The sequence below is a fragment of the Hylobates moloch genome, unplaced genomic scaffold, assembly GCF_009828535.3.
Source record: "Hylobates moloch isolate HMO894 unplaced genomic scaffold, HMol_V3 SCAFFOLD_8, whole genome shotgun sequence".
NCBI classification, from domain to species: domain Eukaryota; kingdom Metazoa; phylum Chordata; class Mammalia; order Primates; family Hylobatidae; genus Hylobates; species Hylobates moloch.
In genome coordinates, this window is record NW_026652283.1 from 45,866,407 (window position 1) to 45,885,022 (window position 18,616).

The 18,616-nt window shown below is 42.0% G+C and overlaps 1 protein-coding gene across 1 annotated transcript in view; it reads right to left on the reverse strand.

The window, feature by feature from the left end:
• The window catches only part of EIF2B3 (eukaryotic translation initiation factor 2B subunit gamma), a 135,058-nt gene that overhangs the window by 35,832 nt on the left and 80,610 nt on the right, over window positions 1-18,616 (reverse strand). Inside the window, exon 6 of the mRNA XM_032160632.2 lies at window positions 10,753-10,842. Within this exon, the coding sequence (XP_032016523.1) occupies window positions 10,753-10,842 (90 nt within the window). The remainder of the gene's footprint in view (window positions 1-10,752; window positions 10,843-18,616) is intronic.

Sequence of the window (18,616 nt, forward strand, 5' to 3'; positions counted from 1 at the left end):
GCCTAGGCCACGAGCTGGATACAGTGTCCTGGTCAACCTTACTTTCTCCTTTCCCTCTTACACACAGCCTTCCTAGAAACACCTGTCTTATCTCATGAAATCATAAGCTCTACTCAAGCAATCACAAAGGAGAACAACAGACTTGACTACTAGCAAACAATCCCACCAAATAAAAAGACAAAATAATTGCTATGAATAGGGCAAAGAATATTCTTAATAAACACATATCTGTTCAAAAAACATATACAATATTTTCAAAGAACTAAAAAACTAAAATAAGATGCAATTTCTCCTCCAACTAAATTAACTGATTCAAAACAATTTTCATTACTGATAAGAGTGCTTTGAGAACAGTTACTATCACATAATGGGAATCGGAGTATAAACTGATAAAATCTCTGAAAAATAATTGGCAACATTATAGCAAAAGGCTTGAAGATATTCATATAATTTCACCCTGTAATTCCACTTCTGTAAGTCTATCCTAAGAAAAATATATTACTCAGTAAATATTTGCTGAATAGATGAAATCATCAGATTATAAACAAGAATCTTTCAAAAAAAGGTATTCCCGTTATTTATAAAAATGGAGAACAATAAAATATTCAACAATGGTAGATCAAAATACCTCTATAACAGAATGTCATATAGGCAAAACTGTGACTGTAAAGAATTTTTTTTTTTTAAGACGCAGTCTTGCTTGGAGTGAAATGGCATGATCTTGGCTCACTGCAACCTCTGTCTCCTGGGTTCAAGTGATTCTCCTGCCTCAGCCTTCTGAGTAGCTGGGCTTACAGGCGCCTGACACCACGCTTGGCTAATTTTTTTAATTTTTAATATTTGTGAAGATGGGGTTTCACCATGTTGGTCAGTCTGGTCTTGAACTCCTGACCTTATGATCCGCCCACCTCGGCCTCCCAAAGTGCTGGGATTACAGGCGTGAGCTACCGTGCCTGGCCAAGAATTTTTTAATGATAGAAGAAAATGCTTATAATACTCAATGAAAAAAGCAAATTATTTTTTTTTAGACGGAGTCTCGCTGGAGTGCAGTGGTGCAGTCTCGGCTCACTGCAACCTCTGCCTCCTGGGTTCAAGCGATTCTCCTGCCTCAGCCTCCCGAGTAGCTGGGATTATAGGCGCCCGCCACCACGCTGGGCTAATTTTTTGTATTTTTAGTAGAGATGGGGTTTCACCATGTTGGCCAGGCTGGTCTCAAACTCCTGACCTCATGATCTGACCTGCCTCAGCCTCCCAAAGTGCTGGGATTACAGGTGTGAGCCACTGCACCCAACCCAGATTATGTTTAAAGTGTGATTTCAAGCATGTATTCTCACTATATATATGAAAATAAAACAATGGAAATAAATACACTAAAATGTTCACAATAGTTATCTCACAGTAGTGGAATTATGAATGTTAAAGCAAACTAAATATGGCCTGAGAAGTACTTCATACTTCTATATTTGAGTCCTTGCGGACAAACTGCATCCTAACTTAATAGGTAGACGAGACTGAAGACCTAACTTAGGAGTATGTGCCTGTACCAATAGCTGAGAAATGGCCAATCCCAGCAGCCATAATTCAACCACTCATATACTGCTGAGTGTTCAAACCGTGTTCAAATAAGGCAAATGCCGAGCTGTAACCAATCCAGTTGTTTTTGTACCTCACTTCTGATTTCTGTACGTCACTTCCTTTTTTTGTCTAAAAATTGTCAAATGCCTCTGACCATGAGGCATCCTTGGAGTCTTTCTGAATTTGCTATGATTCTGGGGGCTTCCTGATTCATGAATCATTAATTGTTCAATTAAACTCCTTTAAACTTAATTCGGTTTGTTTTTCTTTTAACAGATGGTGTCAGAAGTTGGATCTGAGGTAGAGCTTTAATGACCCCCAGGAGCACTGAGTGAACAAGCAAGGTACCCGCAAGGACCCACTTATGTCCATCAATCTCTCAGAGCGACTGGGGATTGTGGGTAAGCTCTCTCTCAGATTTAGGAGCTCCAAGGATTTGTGTTTTGAGCTGTCCAAGTTTCTTTGAGCAAATTTCTGATCCAAACTGGGTTTGGAAGTCACAAGAGAAACTTGACTGGGTCCAGGATAGGACTTGATCCAGTAATTAGCCGGCTTGGATCCAGTTAGAGGCTTCTTACATCTGACTGGGTCAGAAAGAAACTGGTTTTAAATGGTAATATTGTAGGGATTGTAAAATTTGGCTCTTGAAAATTCACAGGGATTGTTTGTGTTCTACCCCTTTGTTTCATTTTCTTGTGTGTTTAGGTAGGAAAAATCCTTGGCTAAATTCATCAAGGGAACCTGAGAGCAAAGCAAATATTTTAGGTAAAAATGGGATTCTTAATTTCTGGAAAACTGAATTCCTTCCAGCTTATACATTAGCCGGTAAGCAGTGAAGTCTTACAGAAATGGCGAAATCTTACTACAGATAACTTACAGTAGAACGTTCCGAATGAACAATGCACTGAAGTGCATTGAGACTCATCTAGGGATGCTTATTGATACGCAGACGCTTCTAAAAAGATTTCAATATTTTCATTTAAAGACTTTACAAAGGCCGGGTGCAATGGCTCACATATGTAATCCCGGCACTTTGGGAGGCCAAGGCGGGTGCATCACTTGAGGTTAAGAGTTCAAGACCAGCCTGGTCAACATGGTGAAACCCCATCTCTATTAAAAGTAGAAAAATTAGCCAGGCATGGTGGTGCAGGCCTGTAATCCCGGCTACTCGGGGGGCTGAGGCATGCCTGAACTCGGGAGGTGGAGGTTGCAGTGAGCTGAGATCGCATTACTGCATTCCAGCCTGGGCGACAGAGCCAGACTCTGTCTCCCAAAAAAAAGAAAGACTCTATGAAATGTACCTAAATGACTAATTGATTAAAAAATTAGATTTGCTAATCTTTTAGCTTAGTTACTATCTGACCCAAAGGAAACAGACTGCAGCACCAATTGGCTGACTTTGGATATGTAACGGGGGTACATTTTACCTGAGTAAAGGATGGGATTGGGTGAGAGGCCCTCCCCTCAATAAAGTCCCTCTCGGTTAAAAATGGACACAGATGACAGGGCCCAACTGGGGGGCAAGTTTGGGCCTTGCCAGTTCAATATTGGGTGCTAAGCATCCATATGGTGGCTAATGTCTATGTTTTGTCACATGTATTTTGCCATGTCCAGAATGGGAAATATTAGAATTCAGGTCCCCCATGCAGCCATTTGGGTGGCAACTTGCAAAATTTAGAGGAGTTTGCCTGTGGTTCCATGATTTTCCTTTGTGATGCAGCTTGGCCCCAGGAGCGATGGTGTGGCAAGCAGGGTCGCTAGGGCCGCTCAGGGAAGGGGAACCCAGAAACAGGACATGACAGCAAAGGGGTAAAAATTTCTTACCAGTGAGACTTCTGGCTTCTCTCTCTCTCTCTCTTTGTGTGTGTGCAAATTGGCTGAATGAATGGTAAAAATCACTGTTTATCTCCTCTGTAAAGTTTTGATTAATGAGAAAAAGAATTCTGAGGCTAGTATTAAGTTGTAACAAATCTAATGTATTTTGTACTGTGAATTTGTCTGTGTTGTTCTGTCATGAAGAGGGGTACCTTAGGATAGAACAGGGGCTTAGGACCCCATAAACTGCTCGAGATGGCCCAGCAAGTTGGTCAGTAATAAATTTTGCTGCAGGTCCTTGAAACAAACAAAAAAACTGGGTGAGGTCTCCATCTTGTTTTCTGTCCTTGGGAACTTGACTTTGTAACCATGTGGCCATAATTTCTCTCGGTCTCTTCCTTCCAGGGACAGGAATTCTGGGATTCACATCATAGCTAGCTCTCAAAATTATCTTGAGTAGTTAAAAGACTTTGCAAGCACAAAAGTAACTACTCTAGACTCCTTCTGGGAAGAGCGGGAAGAGCAATGGAAACCACCAGTGCTGTAGCTCAGCAGCTAAGGCTTTGACTTTTCACAGTGATGCCCTGGGTTCAATTCCTGGCTTAGGGAATGAGTCCTTTCTGGTTTGGTATCTGCGTGACCTTTACCAGTAGTTGATTATCTTCCTCTCTATGAACCATCTTGAATTTTCCTTTCCCTAAGCACCTGGTAAGTTACCTTTGGTCAAGTTCAAAAGCCAGAAATATTGTCAGTGTGGCTAGAGTTGGGTAATAAGAAATTTAAAAGGGCCTTTTAAAAGAGTCCTATAGGCCGGGCGCGGTGGCTCACGCTTGTAATCCCAGCACTTTGGGAGGCCGAGGGGGCGGATCACGAGGTCAGGAGATCAAGACCACGGTGAAACCCCCTCTCTACTAAAAATACAAAAAATTAGCTGGGCGTGGTGGCGGGCGCCTGTAGTCCCAGCTACTCGGAGAGGCTGAGGCAAGAGAATGGTGTGAACCCGGGAGGCGGAGCTAGCAGTGAGCCGAGATCGCGCCACTGCACTCCAGCCTGGGTGACAGAGCAAGACTCCATCTCAAAAATAAAATAAAATAAAATAAATAAATAAATAAAAAAAATAAATAAATAAAAAAAAAAAAAAAAATCCTATGGCCAGAATAACCACATGGATCACTTGAGGTCAGGAGTTCAAGACCAGCCTGGTCAACATGGTGAAATGGCATCTTTACTGAAAATACAAAACACCGGCCGGGTGTGGTGGCGTGTGCCTGTAATCCTTGCTACTCAGGAAGCTGAGGCAGGAGAATTGCTGGAACCTGGGAGGTGGAGGTTGCAGTGAGCTGAGATTGTGCCACTGTACTCCAGCCTGGGTGACAGAGCGAGGATCCATCTTAAAAAAAAAAAAAAAAATTAAGCTTTTAACCACAGTGCTTTTATTTTTATTTACTTTGTTTTTTATCTTTTTTTTGAAATGGAGTCTTGTTCTGTTCCAGCGATTCTCCTGCTTCAGCCTCCTGAGTAGCCGAGATTACAGGCACACGCCACCACGCTTGGATAATTTTTATATTTTTAGTAGAGATGGGATTTCACCATATTGCCCAGGCTGGTCTCAAATTCCTGATCTCCAGTGATCCGCCTGCCTTGGCCTCCCAAAGTGCTGGGATTACAGGCGTGAGCGATTGCATCTGGCCCCTATTTTATAAAGAAGGAAACCAAGGCTTAGAGAGGTTAACTATCTTGCCTAGGGTTAATACAACTTTTATAATTGATAGAATTGAAAGTCACTCCACATCTGTCCTAAAGTCCATGGCTCTTTCCACTGTACCATATTAACTAGCATCTTGTGCTTACTTCAACCAAAGCACTTTCCACAGGATTTAGAATTCTCTGCTTGCTGTCTCTTTACCCATAAACACACAGATTTTTGGATACAGAAAGTAGAGCTTTCTTGGCTGAGCCTGGTAGCTCACACCTGTAATCCCAGCTCTTTGGGAGGCCTAGGCAGGAGGGTCTCTTGAGCCGAGGAGTTTGAGACCAGCCTGGGCAACATATTGAGACCCCGTCTCTACAAAAAATAAGAAAATTAGCCAGTCATGGTGGTGAGTGCCTGTAGTCCCAGCTACTCGGGAGGCTGAGGAGGGAGGATCACTTAAGCCCAGGAGTTGGAGGCTGCAGTGAGCTGTTACCACACCACTGCACTCCACTCCAGCCTGGCGAAAGAGCAAGATCCTGTCTCTAAAAAAAAAAAAGGAAAGATTTCCTGATTTGGAAATGTAATGAATTCTAAATATGTTTCTCTATTACTAATATTACTAATATTTCTAGAAGTCCCAGAGATAAAAATGAATGCAACTAAGAAGTTCAAAGGAGACTACCTTGATTTAATCTTGGCAGCACCTGCATCTTCAGATATCAGTATGCAGCCACCCAATAACAGCCCTGTTGAGGAGGTGTGAAAGTCACATACTCTTAGCTTAATTTTGTTGTTATTGAAGTAAAGGACACATCGTGCAATCTCTAGGACATCTAAGGATATGTGAGGAAACCAAGTACAGCCAAATCAATGGATGCCTGAACTGAACAGTAAGAAACCAAGGCTACTACTGCCAGCCTCTCACGGCACTATCTGGTCCCTCATCTCTGCTTCTTATCTCCACTCTGCTGTCTTGTGCTTACTCGTGGCTTTCTAGCTATTCCACACTTTCATCTTTTTTAATTTTTAACTTTTTTTTTAGAGACAGGGTCTCTTTCTGTCTACCAGGCTGGAGTGCAGCGGTGCCATCATATATAGCTCACTGTAGCATCAGCCTCATGGGCTCAAGTGGTCCTCCTGCCTCAGCCTCCTGACTAGGTGAGACTAGAGGTATGTGCCATCATGCCCAGCTAACATAACTTCATTTTGTATGTGGCTTTAATTATTACCTTGATTCTGACCTTGCCATGGCTGCCTATCCCCAACTTTTGACTTCACTTTGTGGGTCCCATCCTTATTTCTCTGCATCCCGACATAGCTGAGGCAAGAAGTTGTGACTGCTCTGTTATTCTTCCAAGTGCAAGTCATGTGCATGTGCATATAAGCATGTTGGCAACAGAGATATCCGACATCTGTGGTGGATGTTGCTGGCAATCAATTAAACAGTGATGGATTTTGTTGAGGCTGTGGCTGCATGATATTGAGCAAATTACTTTTGAGCATTTTATTCCTCTATAATATGAGTATAATACCTAATAAGAGAACTATTGTAAGAAATGAATATATGTGAAAAGCACCCAGCACAGTGCCTGGTACACAGTAGGTGCTGTTAAATTTTCTTCTTTCCTCTCTCTTCCTGCTCTGAAGGTCCAACCCCAAGACTGTAAGTACTGCACGGCAATATCAGATCCTAATACTGTAAGAGGCTGACTGTAACCGTGGATACTTCTGGACAAGAAGGAAGTAATCAGCCTCAATTCTTCCTGTTAAGGAGATTAATCTTTAAGTCTCTTAAAGAGAGAAAGATAAATGGGGCCGGTGGGGGAGGGGAGCAGGGGAGGTTCTGTACTAAAAGGAAATCAAGACTAATCCTGGTATACATTGCCTGGTATATATTGCCCATGGCTTTAGCTCACAAAGCTGGCATATTGGCATATTGCTTGAGTCCTTCATAGGGCCAGTGCCAATCTAGGGCCCTGACTCAGGTCTAGGAGCAACTTCTACTAAGGCAAGCAAAGAGCTGGGCCAATATCTGGGCTTCTAGATCTCCTAAGAGATCAGCTTCTTTAGGCTTAAACCAGCTGACATTGTAAAACAGGGAGGAACACTCAGTTTTCAAGAGGAATCACAGTCACAATACTCAGACTAAGATCTGCTTTGGCCCTGGACACAGAATCGAACACATTTTGAATTAAAACGTTCAAGAGATTCTGTGGAACATTCATCTATCATACTACATTCAGAAGTGGATAAAAAACTTGTAAAATGTGTAGTTACTAACTTCTCATCAAAGAGAGTACAGATTTTCCTCTCTCTGCAGCTCTCCCTGTAGCTCTTCTGCTTAGTCGACTGTAGAAACCTACCTCTCTTTTTCCACTGTTAATGTGTTAATACTAAACTGCTTCTGTTATCTGTCACTACATCTCCTTTCCCCCAATACTAAACTGCTTCTGTTATCTGTCACTACATCTCCTTTCCCCCATTCACCAAGTACATAATGAATGCCTTACAAATCCAGGTAGATATCCATTCTCAAAGAATTTGAGTGGAAAATGTTAACATGTAAACAAATAACAAAACCTAAGTGTGACTTTATTGAAAACATGACGCTTTCCTCCAGGGAGAACACAGGGTAGAATATGTTAACTCTCAGAGGTGAAATATAACAAAGGATTGCTACAACAGTCCTTTCTTGAAGCTGTGTCTCCTAGGTTTACTCTTTCCTTTCCATTCCTAAAGGAGTCATCATCTGATGACCAGATGATTGTAAGTGCCTCCTACTTATCTTGAAATCTCTTTCCCATGCAGAATGGTTTGTGTTCACTTGCCAGGTTGCATCATTGCTCATTTCCTATAAGACTATTCTGTTAAAAGATCTGTAACTCCCTGCTCAGCTTTCAAGACCTTCTACATGCTGCTACCTACCACCAACCAATTCAATCCCATCTCCCACAACTTTTCAAAGACCTTCACTATTCCAGCCAGGAATAAAGGCTCTCCCTCAAGTAACATTCTAATTTGCCCTGCTGTGCCTTTTTACTTTTTCCAATATATTGAAATATATCAATTTTCAATATATGCTCTTTGATTGTAGTGAATCTGAGAGGTGAAGGTAGATGCGAGGAGGAAAGAGATAAGGGTCTCCTAAATAGATCTTGAGGTGGGGAAACAGTATGTGCTGAGGCTCTGTATCATTCTCTACTGCAGCAGGTTCTGGGAAAGTCCCATTTGGCAGAGCTTCTGGCCAGGACCTATAGCCATATCACAAACTTCAGGCTTGTGCTTGTGCTCAAGGTACACACACCATTGAGTTACAGTTGCCAGGTGTGGGAATAACTAATTGGTAGTGGCCAAATGAGCTACAAATAAGCTATAACAACCAGGATGAGATGACTAGGTTTGCTGTAAAACTCCCTGCATATACAGACACCAAAAGCCACAATCCTCTTTGATAGTATTACGAAAGCATTGTCAGTTTTTTGAAGGTGTGATAATGATATTAAGGTATTTATTAAAAAAAGCCTCTCTCTCTCTCTCTCTATATATATATATATATGTACATATACATAAAATATATATCTATTTTAAATATCCTTATCCTGGAAGGGTCCTTATATTTTAACTATACATGCTGAAATATATTTACAGATGAAATTATATCAAAATATTTACAGATGAAATTATATCAAAATGCCTTGCTTTAAAACAATTTAGGGTAATGGGGGGAGAGAAATGGTGGCATATATAAAACAAAATTGACAATGAGTTGATAATTGTTGAAACTGTGTGATGGATACATGGGAGTTCATTATTTTCTTTACTTTTGCATTTATGTGAAATTTTCCATAGTAAATCATTTTTTAAAAAATCATTCTTTCTAACACAGTTGTGTTCTCTTCTGCCCATCAAGACCTAGGCTCATTTCATATGGCTTCATTTTTATTTGGGAGTGAAAAATCCTTCAGTGGCCAAGAGTTAATTTCATTTTTGGAATACAAACAGCCCAGACTGGTCACTGAGAAATAGGTCTTGGATCACCCTCTAAATCTTGGCAACAAGTTACCCTGCTATCTAAAAAGCAAGGTCTCCACATTCCACCATGAGCTTAGGCTGTAATTTCCATGAGGGCAGGGCCATATCTATTTATTTATCATTGATCCCATGGTTGATCTAGCACAATGCCTGCCTCATAATGAGTGCTTAATAAGTATGTATAGATGGAATGAAAACATTTTTCAGAGGTCAGAAGGGAGCAGGGCAACTGTGTCCTTGGTAGGGGAAACAGAGCTATAACAATCCTTGGGAAAGCTTTCTTTTTTTTTTTTTTTTTTTGAGACGGAGTCTCGCTCTGTCGCCCAGGCTGGAGTGCAGTGGCGCAGTCTCGGATCACTGCAAGCTCCGCCTCCTGGGTTCACGCCATTCTCCTGCCTCAGCCTCTCCGAGTAGCTGGGACTACAGGCGCCCGCCACCACGCCTGGCTAATTTTTTTTTTTGTATTTTTTTTAGTAGAGACGGGGTTTCACCGTGGTCTCGATCTCCTGACCTCGTGATCCGCCCGCCTCGGCCTCCCAAAGTGCTGGGATTACAAGCGTGAGCCACCGCGCCCGGCGGGAAAGCTTTCTAAAAGTCCAAATGATTTGTTTTACCATTGGCTCTACATGGGCCTCTCCACAGGAACTTAGCAAGTGTTGTGGGGGGTGATGGGTAGGACACTGCAAGAAAGATCATACAGGGCAGGGGAACAATCCTCCTTCCTCTTAATATTCCGATATATATTCAAGTCCATCAGCCAAAGGCAGAGCTAGCATTTGAACTCAGGTTCTCAAATTCTTTTCTCCAGATGGTCTGAGATATCTCTTGCTACTGTAGTATCTGTTCACCTAGATAAGTCTCTGCCTTGGATAGCACTGGTGAACTTTCCAAGCTTATCCAGCAGTCATCAAGGGAAGCTATCTGCTCCTATTCTTAACCATGCAGTTATTAAATCTTTTCCCACCTGTTCCTTTGAGGACTGTAGCTGCTTTTCTTATAAAAAATCCTTGAGATCAACTGCAAAAGGGGTTTTCTCTGTGAAAACTCAAGTCCAGTGATCTGCCAGACACAATCTCTGGAAACTATTTAAGTCCTACAATTCTGTTCTAAAACAAACAAAAAAAATCAGAAAATGTGCCAAATTTTGTTTCTCTGCACTCATTGAAGTGGGCTTCTTTTCTAAAATTGGGGGGAAACTTGCTCTCCTTTTTCTTTTCTGTGGTTAAGTCTCTAGCCCTTTGCTAAGAGGGCCCATCTACAGGATAACTGCCTAGGAGAAGAACATGTAATGAGACAAATAGCATAAGGGCTGTGGAGCTCGCTCCTGTCAAAGGAGGGAAGAAGAGCCTGGAACTGGGAAGAAAGAGGCATCACGGGTTACTATAAGTGTTACAAAATATTTTGCTGATTTATTATAACAAACGCTGCAAAAATATAAGCAGGGGACTCTGTGGTACAGATAAAACAACACTATGTTGATGACATAATTTCATTTCTAAAACAAAAATGAGAACTAACTGTGCTATTGTGCTAATTTTAGAAACTGGTTATCTAAATTACGAAGGTTTAAAACTTAAGGAATTCACAAAGTAGCTTGTTAAGCACTGTAGGTTTGACTCTACCACCCTTTTTCTTACCCATTTTCCATTAGGAAATCCACGACGTATTTTTTCAAGCAGTAGAGGTGGGCATCCACAAGACCCGTGTGGAAACGTATTCTAGGGTGCCTGCAAAAAAAAAAGAAAGAAAGAAAGAAGAAGCTCACAATCAGGTAACGTGGTCTTCATTCTATTATCAGGTAGTAGGCACTGGTAAGTTTATGAGGGTCAGAGGCATGCTGCCTACACCCCTTTCTGGGGAGACCAGGACAGCGGACCCCAGCCCTGACCCTACCACATAAAAGGTCTTTTCCCTAGAAACCCCATGGCATACTTTCTGAGGCTTTCACGATTCTGAAGAAATCTGGTGAGACATCATATCACTGATAATCTACCTTCTTCTATTTGATCATTAACTTTTTTTTGAGACAGTCGTGCTGTTGCCTAGGCTGGAGTGCAGTGGCGTGATCTCGGCTCACTGCAAATTCCATCTCCCAGGCTCAAGCAATTCTTGTGCCTCAGCCTACCGAGCAGCTGAAACTATAGTTGTACACCACCATGCCCAGCTAATTTTTGTATTTTAGTAGAGATGGGGTTTCACCATGTTGGCCAGGCTGGTCTCAAACTCTTGGTATCAAGTGATCCACCCACCTCAGCCTCCCAGAGTGGTGGGATTACAGGTGTGAGCCACCACACCTGGCCGCTATTATAAATTCTTACACACAATTCTTGTAACAAACATTTTCCTGCTTCTACCCTAATTATCCTATTTTCCCCAGACCATGCCATGCTTTCTTTTGCCTCCACAATTTGGTATGTATTCTCCATCTTCACAGAAGATGGAGTAAAATTCTATGAATAATCCTAACTTCCTACTCTTATTTATTCCTCAGGACTCACCCCAAGATACACTTCCTCTAGGAATCCTTCACAAACAACAGTGAAGTTTGTGTTCCCACAAAACTTGGTACCTACCTCTATTGGATAACTTAACATACAGTAAAGAAACAGACTATTTACTTGTCTCTCTCTCCCACTAGACTGAAATTCAGTAGAGCAGAGATTTATCTTCACATCCTTAGCACTTAGCATTGTGCCTGACACAGAGTAAATGTCCAATAAATAATTGTTGAATAAACAAATGAATAAATGAGGTCAAATTACGGCATCTGCTTAGGTGTAAAAAATGCCATGCTTATAATGTCTGAGGTCATTTTATTTAATAAAAATAAACACCCAGGGAAGGGGAGTATGGTAAAAAAAAAAAAAAAAAAAGATTCCAGTCATAGATGCCTGGTTGTCTTCTGTGTTGCTTGGCTTTGACTGCCTTGCAGGTTTTTATTTTTACTTTTAGAGACAGGGTCTTGCTCTGGCTGGAGATAGCCACTTGCCTAGGCTGGAGTGCAGTGGTGCAATCATTGCTCACTGTAGCCTCTATCTCCTGGGCTCAAGTGATCCTCCTGCCTCAGCCTCCTGTAGCTGGGACTGCAGGCATGCACCACTACATCTGGCTAATTTTTTTTATTTTTAGTAGAGACAAGGTCTTGCTATGTTGCCCAGACTGGTCTTGAACTCCTGAGCTCAAGCAATCCCCCTGCCTTGGCTTCCCAAAGTGCTGGGATTACAGGCATGAGTCACCACACCTGGCTGCCTTATAGTTTTAAGGAAAATTATTATCATGGGATCTAGATACCCCAGAAGCAATTTATCGAATAAGTTATGGTGTACCATGAGGGGCTCCTATTCTTTTGGGAAAAGTGCAATAGAAGAGTCAGAGACTCGGGAATCCCACACCCATACCATACACAAGCTAATTAATGTATACAGTGAGGATGAAGAAGAAAGTAAAAGGTACTTTCCCGGTTTAACTTTCTGAAATTCTCAAGTTCTAAGAAATTCCTCAAGTCATAGATTGTAGCAAATGTGAGTGTGACTGTAGTAAATGTGATTTGTGGTATCAGTGTTTCATTTGAACTCCACATCTTAATATTCTCTCTTTTGATCTAACCAATTTGTAGAGCTGCAATCTCCTGTTCACTCCCTTGGTTTATAAATTCCTTTCATCATTCATATACTCCATATTATTTAATCTTCACAACTACCTTCTGAGGTAGATGTATTACTCTGATTTTTATAGTTGAGTCAACTTGTACTGATCCAGCCAGCATACAAATAACTTAAAAGTCTGAATAAGTATCTTCTAAACTGTTATCAATCCCTAGTATATATGGCATAAAATCTATATAGTATTTTATAAATGCTTTTTCAGTTTAAAAAAAACTCTCATTCTACCATTTTTTAAAAGACAAAATGTTCCAAAAATGTAATTGATATACTTGAGGATAGAGATGTAACTAGCTACCAAGCTGGAATATGATGCAGGAACAGAAATGGGTGATTTGGAGATTTTTTTTTTCCTTTCAGATTAAATGTATAGTGAATATAAATCTTGGGACTGGGACATTAATGACATCTAAGTTGCCAAAAAGGAGGTTGCCTTATTTCATTTTATTATTTTAGAATGATATTAGAAATAAAGATTGAGATTTTAAAACAAAACAAACAAAACCAAAAACCTCAAAGAGGTACCAATGAAATGTGAATAACTGGCTTATGGCTCTGGGCCAGGATGATGTTTTGAGTCTACATATAACACAGAAAGAAATCAATAAATGGAAATGAATAAGACATTTATAAATAGTTGTAATTTTATGTTTTTTTTTGTTTTTTTGTTTTTTTTTTGAGACGGAGTCTCGCTCTGTTGCCCAGATGGAGTGCAGTGGCGCTCTCTCGGCTCACTGAAAGCTCTGCCTCCCGGGTTCACGCCATTCTCCTGCCTCAGCCTCCCGAGTAGCTGGGACTACAGGCGCCCACCATCGCACTCGGCTAATTTTTTTTTTTTTCGGTGGAGACGGGGTTTCACCATGTTAGCCAGGATGGTCTCGATCTCCTGACCTCGTGATCCACCTGCCTCAGCCTCCCAAAGTGCTGGGATTACAGGCGTGAGCCTCCGCGCCCGGCCAATTTTATGTTTAAAAAAAAAAAAACATGGCCGGGTGCGGTGGCTCACGCCTGTAATCCCAACACATCGGGAGCCTGAGGCAGCAGGATCACTTGAGCTCAGGAGTTCCAGGCCAGCCTGGGCAACATGGTGAAACCCAACCTGTATAAAAAATATAAATAGCCGGGTGTGGTGGCATGGCGTGCACCTGTAGTCCCAGCAACTAAGCAGGCTGAGGCAGGAAGATTGCTTGAGCCTGGGAGATTGAAGCTGCAGTGAGCCATGATCACGCCACTGCACTCCAGCATGGAGGACAACAAAGACTCTGTTTCAAAACAAAACAAAACAAAACAAAAAACCATCATTTGCCAACCACAGAAAAAGTCCATTGCAAATCACTTGAACCCGGAGCCAGAGATTGCAGTGAGACAAGATCGTGCCACTGCACTGCAGCCTGGTGACAGGGCAAGAACCCATCTTAAAAAAAAAAAGTCCATCGCAATTTAAAAAAGCCTATTGCAATAAAAAATTTATCAGAATCCTTTCAATGAAGAAATAAAAATGAGAAATTATATAAAAATTTAACCTTCAAAGTCTGTAAGATCTCTGAAGAGCCACACATTTTTTCTTTTCTTCATCTAACTTTTTTAATTAAAAAAATGATTTTTATTTATTTTTAACTTTTTCTTTTTGAGATGGTGTCTCATCCCACGCACAGGCTGGAGTGCAGTGGCGTGATCTCAGCTCACTGCAACCTCCGCCTCCCAGGTTCAAGTGATTCTCCTGCCTCAGCCTCCCGAGTAGCTGAGATTACAGGTGCCTGCCACCACACCCAGCTAATGTGTTTTTGTATTTTTAGTAGAGACAGGGTTTCACCATGTTGGCCAGGCTGGTCTCAAACTCCTGACCTCAAGTGATCTGCCTGCCTCGGCCTCCCAAAGTGCTGGGATTACAGCCGCGTGCCACCATGGCTGGCTAATTTTTTATTTATTTTTATTATTTTTATTTTTAGTAGAGATGGGGTTTTGCCATGTTGGCCAGGCTGGTCTCGAACTCCTGACCCCAGGTGATCGACCGCCTGGGCTTCCCAAAGTGCTGGGATGACAGGCATGAGCCACTGCACCTGGCCGAATTCAGAATTTCTGCTGTCAATTTCACCTTATCCAAAATTGTCTCCAAATTCTTTAATCCGCCTCCTCTCTGGAATATCTATTTGACTGCCAAGGATCCTTCAACTTCTAACACACTTCCAGTGTGACTATGGGTGAAGTGAAGTAGGTGTAGGTCAGTGGGCCCCATTTTGCTCTAGAGAGGCAACTGCCTATCTTATTCTCCACTTTCCTCCACCCCTCTCATTTTAGCCTTGAGACTTTTTTTTGTCCATTCTTTTATCCTGCCTCTCTGGACTCTAGTCTCTGTTTTCCAGGAATCCTTCGTTTTCCACATACTGGAATCCTGGGCTCTAGTCTCTGTTTTCCAGGAATCCTTCCTTTTCCACATACTGAAACACCATACTGAAGCAGATGACTCCTAGAATACTACTGGAAAGATGGTATAGATTATGTACTCGTGATTTTATTATCTTCATTTGTTCAAAAGTTACCCTTTCTAGCCAGGTGCCTTGGCATGCACCTACAGTCCCAGTGACTCGGCAGGCTGAGGGTGGGAAGATCACTTTAGCCTAGGAGTTTGAGGCCAGCCAACACAGTGAGACCTTGTCTTAAAAAAAAAAAAGAAAAAAGTAGGCCAGGCATGGTAGCTCACACCTGTAATCTCAGCACTTTGGGAGGCCAAGGCAGGAGGAATGCTTGGGCTCAGGAGTTCAAGACCACCTGGGCAACATAGAAAGGACCTGTCTCTACTGAAAATTTAAAAATTAGCTGGGTGTGGTAGTGCACACTTGTGGCTCCAACTACGTGGGAGGCTGAGGCAGGAGGATCACTTGAGCCTGGGAGGTCAAGGCTGCAGTGGGCCATGATTGTGCCACTACACTCCAGTCTAGGCACCAGAGGGAGATCCTGTCTCAAAAGAAAACAAAGAAGCACATAATGCAGTACTATAATATGCAGTGCAATGAGGCAGATGAAATTACTTCTGAAAAATGATTTTTGGAATTAAACACACCTATGAATCTACCACTGCAGACTGGGTGTGATGGCTCATGCCTGTAAACCCAGCACTTTGGGAGGGCGAGGTAGGCAGATCACTTGAGGTCAGGAGTTTGAGACCAGCCTGGCCCACATGGTGAAACCCCGTCTCTACTAAAAATACAAAAAATAGCCAGGTGTGGTGGTACATGCTTGTAGTCCCAGCTACTCGGGAGGCTGAGGTGGGAGGACTACTTGAACTCAGGAGGTGGAGGTTGCAGTGAGTTGAGATCTTGCCACTACACTCCAGCCTGGGCAACAAGCAAAATTGTCTCAAAAAAAAAAAAAAAAAAAAAAAAAAAAAAAAGAGGCTGGATGCAGTGGCTCACACCTGTAATCCCAGCACTTTGGGAGGCTGAGGCGGGTGGATCACCTGAGGTTGGGAGGTCGAGACCAGCCTGGCCAACATGGTGATACCCCATGTCTCCTGAAAATACAAAAATTAGCCAGGTGTAGTGGTGCATGCCTTTAATCCCAGCTACTCAGGAGGCTGAAGCAGGAGAATCGCTTGAACCCGGGAGGCAGAGGTTGCAGTGAGCCGAGATCACACCACTGCACTCCAGCCTGGGTGACAGAGTGAGACTCTGTCTCAAAAAAGAGGAATGATACAATGTTTATTCTTTTGTGACTGGCTTATTTCATTTAGCATAAAGTTGTCAAGGTTTATCTACGTTGCAACATGTGTCAAAATTTCCTTCCTTTTTAAGGCTGAATACATTCCCTTGTATGTATACACCACATTTTGTTTATCCATTTATCTGTTGATGAACATGTGGGTTTCTTCCACCTTTTGGCCATTGTGAGTAATGCTATGAACATGGGTGTACAAATATTAAAAGTCTCTGCTTTTACACATACATTTCTTAAAAAAATTATTTTAAGGAAAGAAAATTTCAAATATACATAAAATCCAGGATAAATTCTCATATATCCATCAATCAGGTTGAATAATTATCAACATTTTGCCAATCTTTTTTATTTTTGCTATAGTACTTATTATGAGTTGAATTGTGTTCTCACAAAAGATATTGAAGTTATAACCCTCCAGTACCTGTAAATGTGATCATATTTGGAAATGGAATCTTTGCAGATGATCAAGTTAAGATGAAGTCTTTTTTTTGGGGGGGTGGGGGCATTAATCCAATACAGGTAGTGTCCTTATAAAAAGGGAAATTTGGACACAGAGACAGACATGTAGAGGGAAGATGAGGTAGAGATATGGGGATAATGTCATCTATAAGCCAAAGATGCCTGAGGCTACTAGACGATAGGAGAGAGGCATGAACAGATTCTTCCTTACCACCCTCAGAAGGAACCACCTGCTGACACCTTGGATTTTGGACTTCTACCCTCCAGAACTGTAAGACAATAAATTTCTGCTGTTCTAAGTCACCCAGTGTATGTACTTTGTTATGGCAATCCTAGCCAACTATACAGTATTTTAAAGCAAATGCCAGATATTGTGTTATTTTACCTATAAATATTTCAGTATGTGTAGCATATATTTCTAATTGCTAAGAACTTTACAATGTAATTTTGATGTCATTATCAATGATTTAATAATGTCATCTAGTATCCTATCTGTATTGATTTGTCTTTTTCCATCTGGTTTATCTGATTTAAGATGCATTAAAGTTCTCACATTACAGTTGCTTATTTTATTTTATTTTTTTGAGATGGAGTCTTCCTCTGTGACCCAGGCTAGAGTGCAGTGGCATGATCTCGGCTCACTGCAACCTCTGCCTCTCAGGTTCAAGTGATTCTCCTACCTCAGCCTCCAGAGTAGCTGAGGTTACAGGCACATACACTACACCTAGCTAATTTTTTATTTTTGGTAGAGATGGGGTTTTACCATACTGGCCAGGCTGGTCTCCAACTCCTGGCCTCAAGTGATCCGCCTGCTTCAGCCTCCCAAAGTGCTGGGATTATAGGCGTGAGCCACCGTGCCTGGCTACATTTGCTTATTTCATTTTTAAAAATTCTGGCTGGGTGAGGTGGCACATGCCTGTAGTTCCAGCTATGGGGGAAGCTAGTCTAGGCATCTCTCTCTCTCTCTCTCTCTGTGTGTGTGTGTGCATGTGTGTGTGAGATAGGGTCTTGCTCTGTTGCCCAGACTGGAGTGGAGTGGGGCAATCACAGCTCAGTGTAGCCTTGAACTCCTCGGCTCAAGCTATTCTCTTGCCTCAACCTTCTGAGTAGCTAGGACTACAGGCATGCGTCACCATGCCCAGTTAACTTTTCAAATTATTTGTAGACAGGGTCTCACTATGTTGTCCAGGCTGGTCTTGAACTCCTGGGCTCAAGGGATCCTCCTGTCTTGGCCTTCCAAAATGCTAGGATGGCAGGCATGGGCCACCACGCCTGGCCGAGACCTTGACTCTTAAAAAAAAAAAAAATTCCCCTTTCTTATTCCCCTACGAAGCCATTAATCTGTTAGATTGGGTCACCTGTCTTATAGAACATCCATGTTCTGAATTTGGCTGATTGCTTTATTTTAGTGTCTTTTAGTTTTATTTATTTATTTAGAGATGGGATCTCACTCTGTCACCCAGGCTAGAATGCAGTGGCACTATCTTAGCTCACTGTAGCTTCCAACACTTCAGTTCAAGCAATCCCCCTACCTCAGCCTCCCAAGTAGCTAGGATCACAGGTGCAAGCTGCCACACCTGGCTAATTTTGTATTTGTGTATGGGGCTTCACCATGTTGCCCAGGCTAATCTTGAACTCCCAGCCTCAAGTGATACTCCTACCTTGC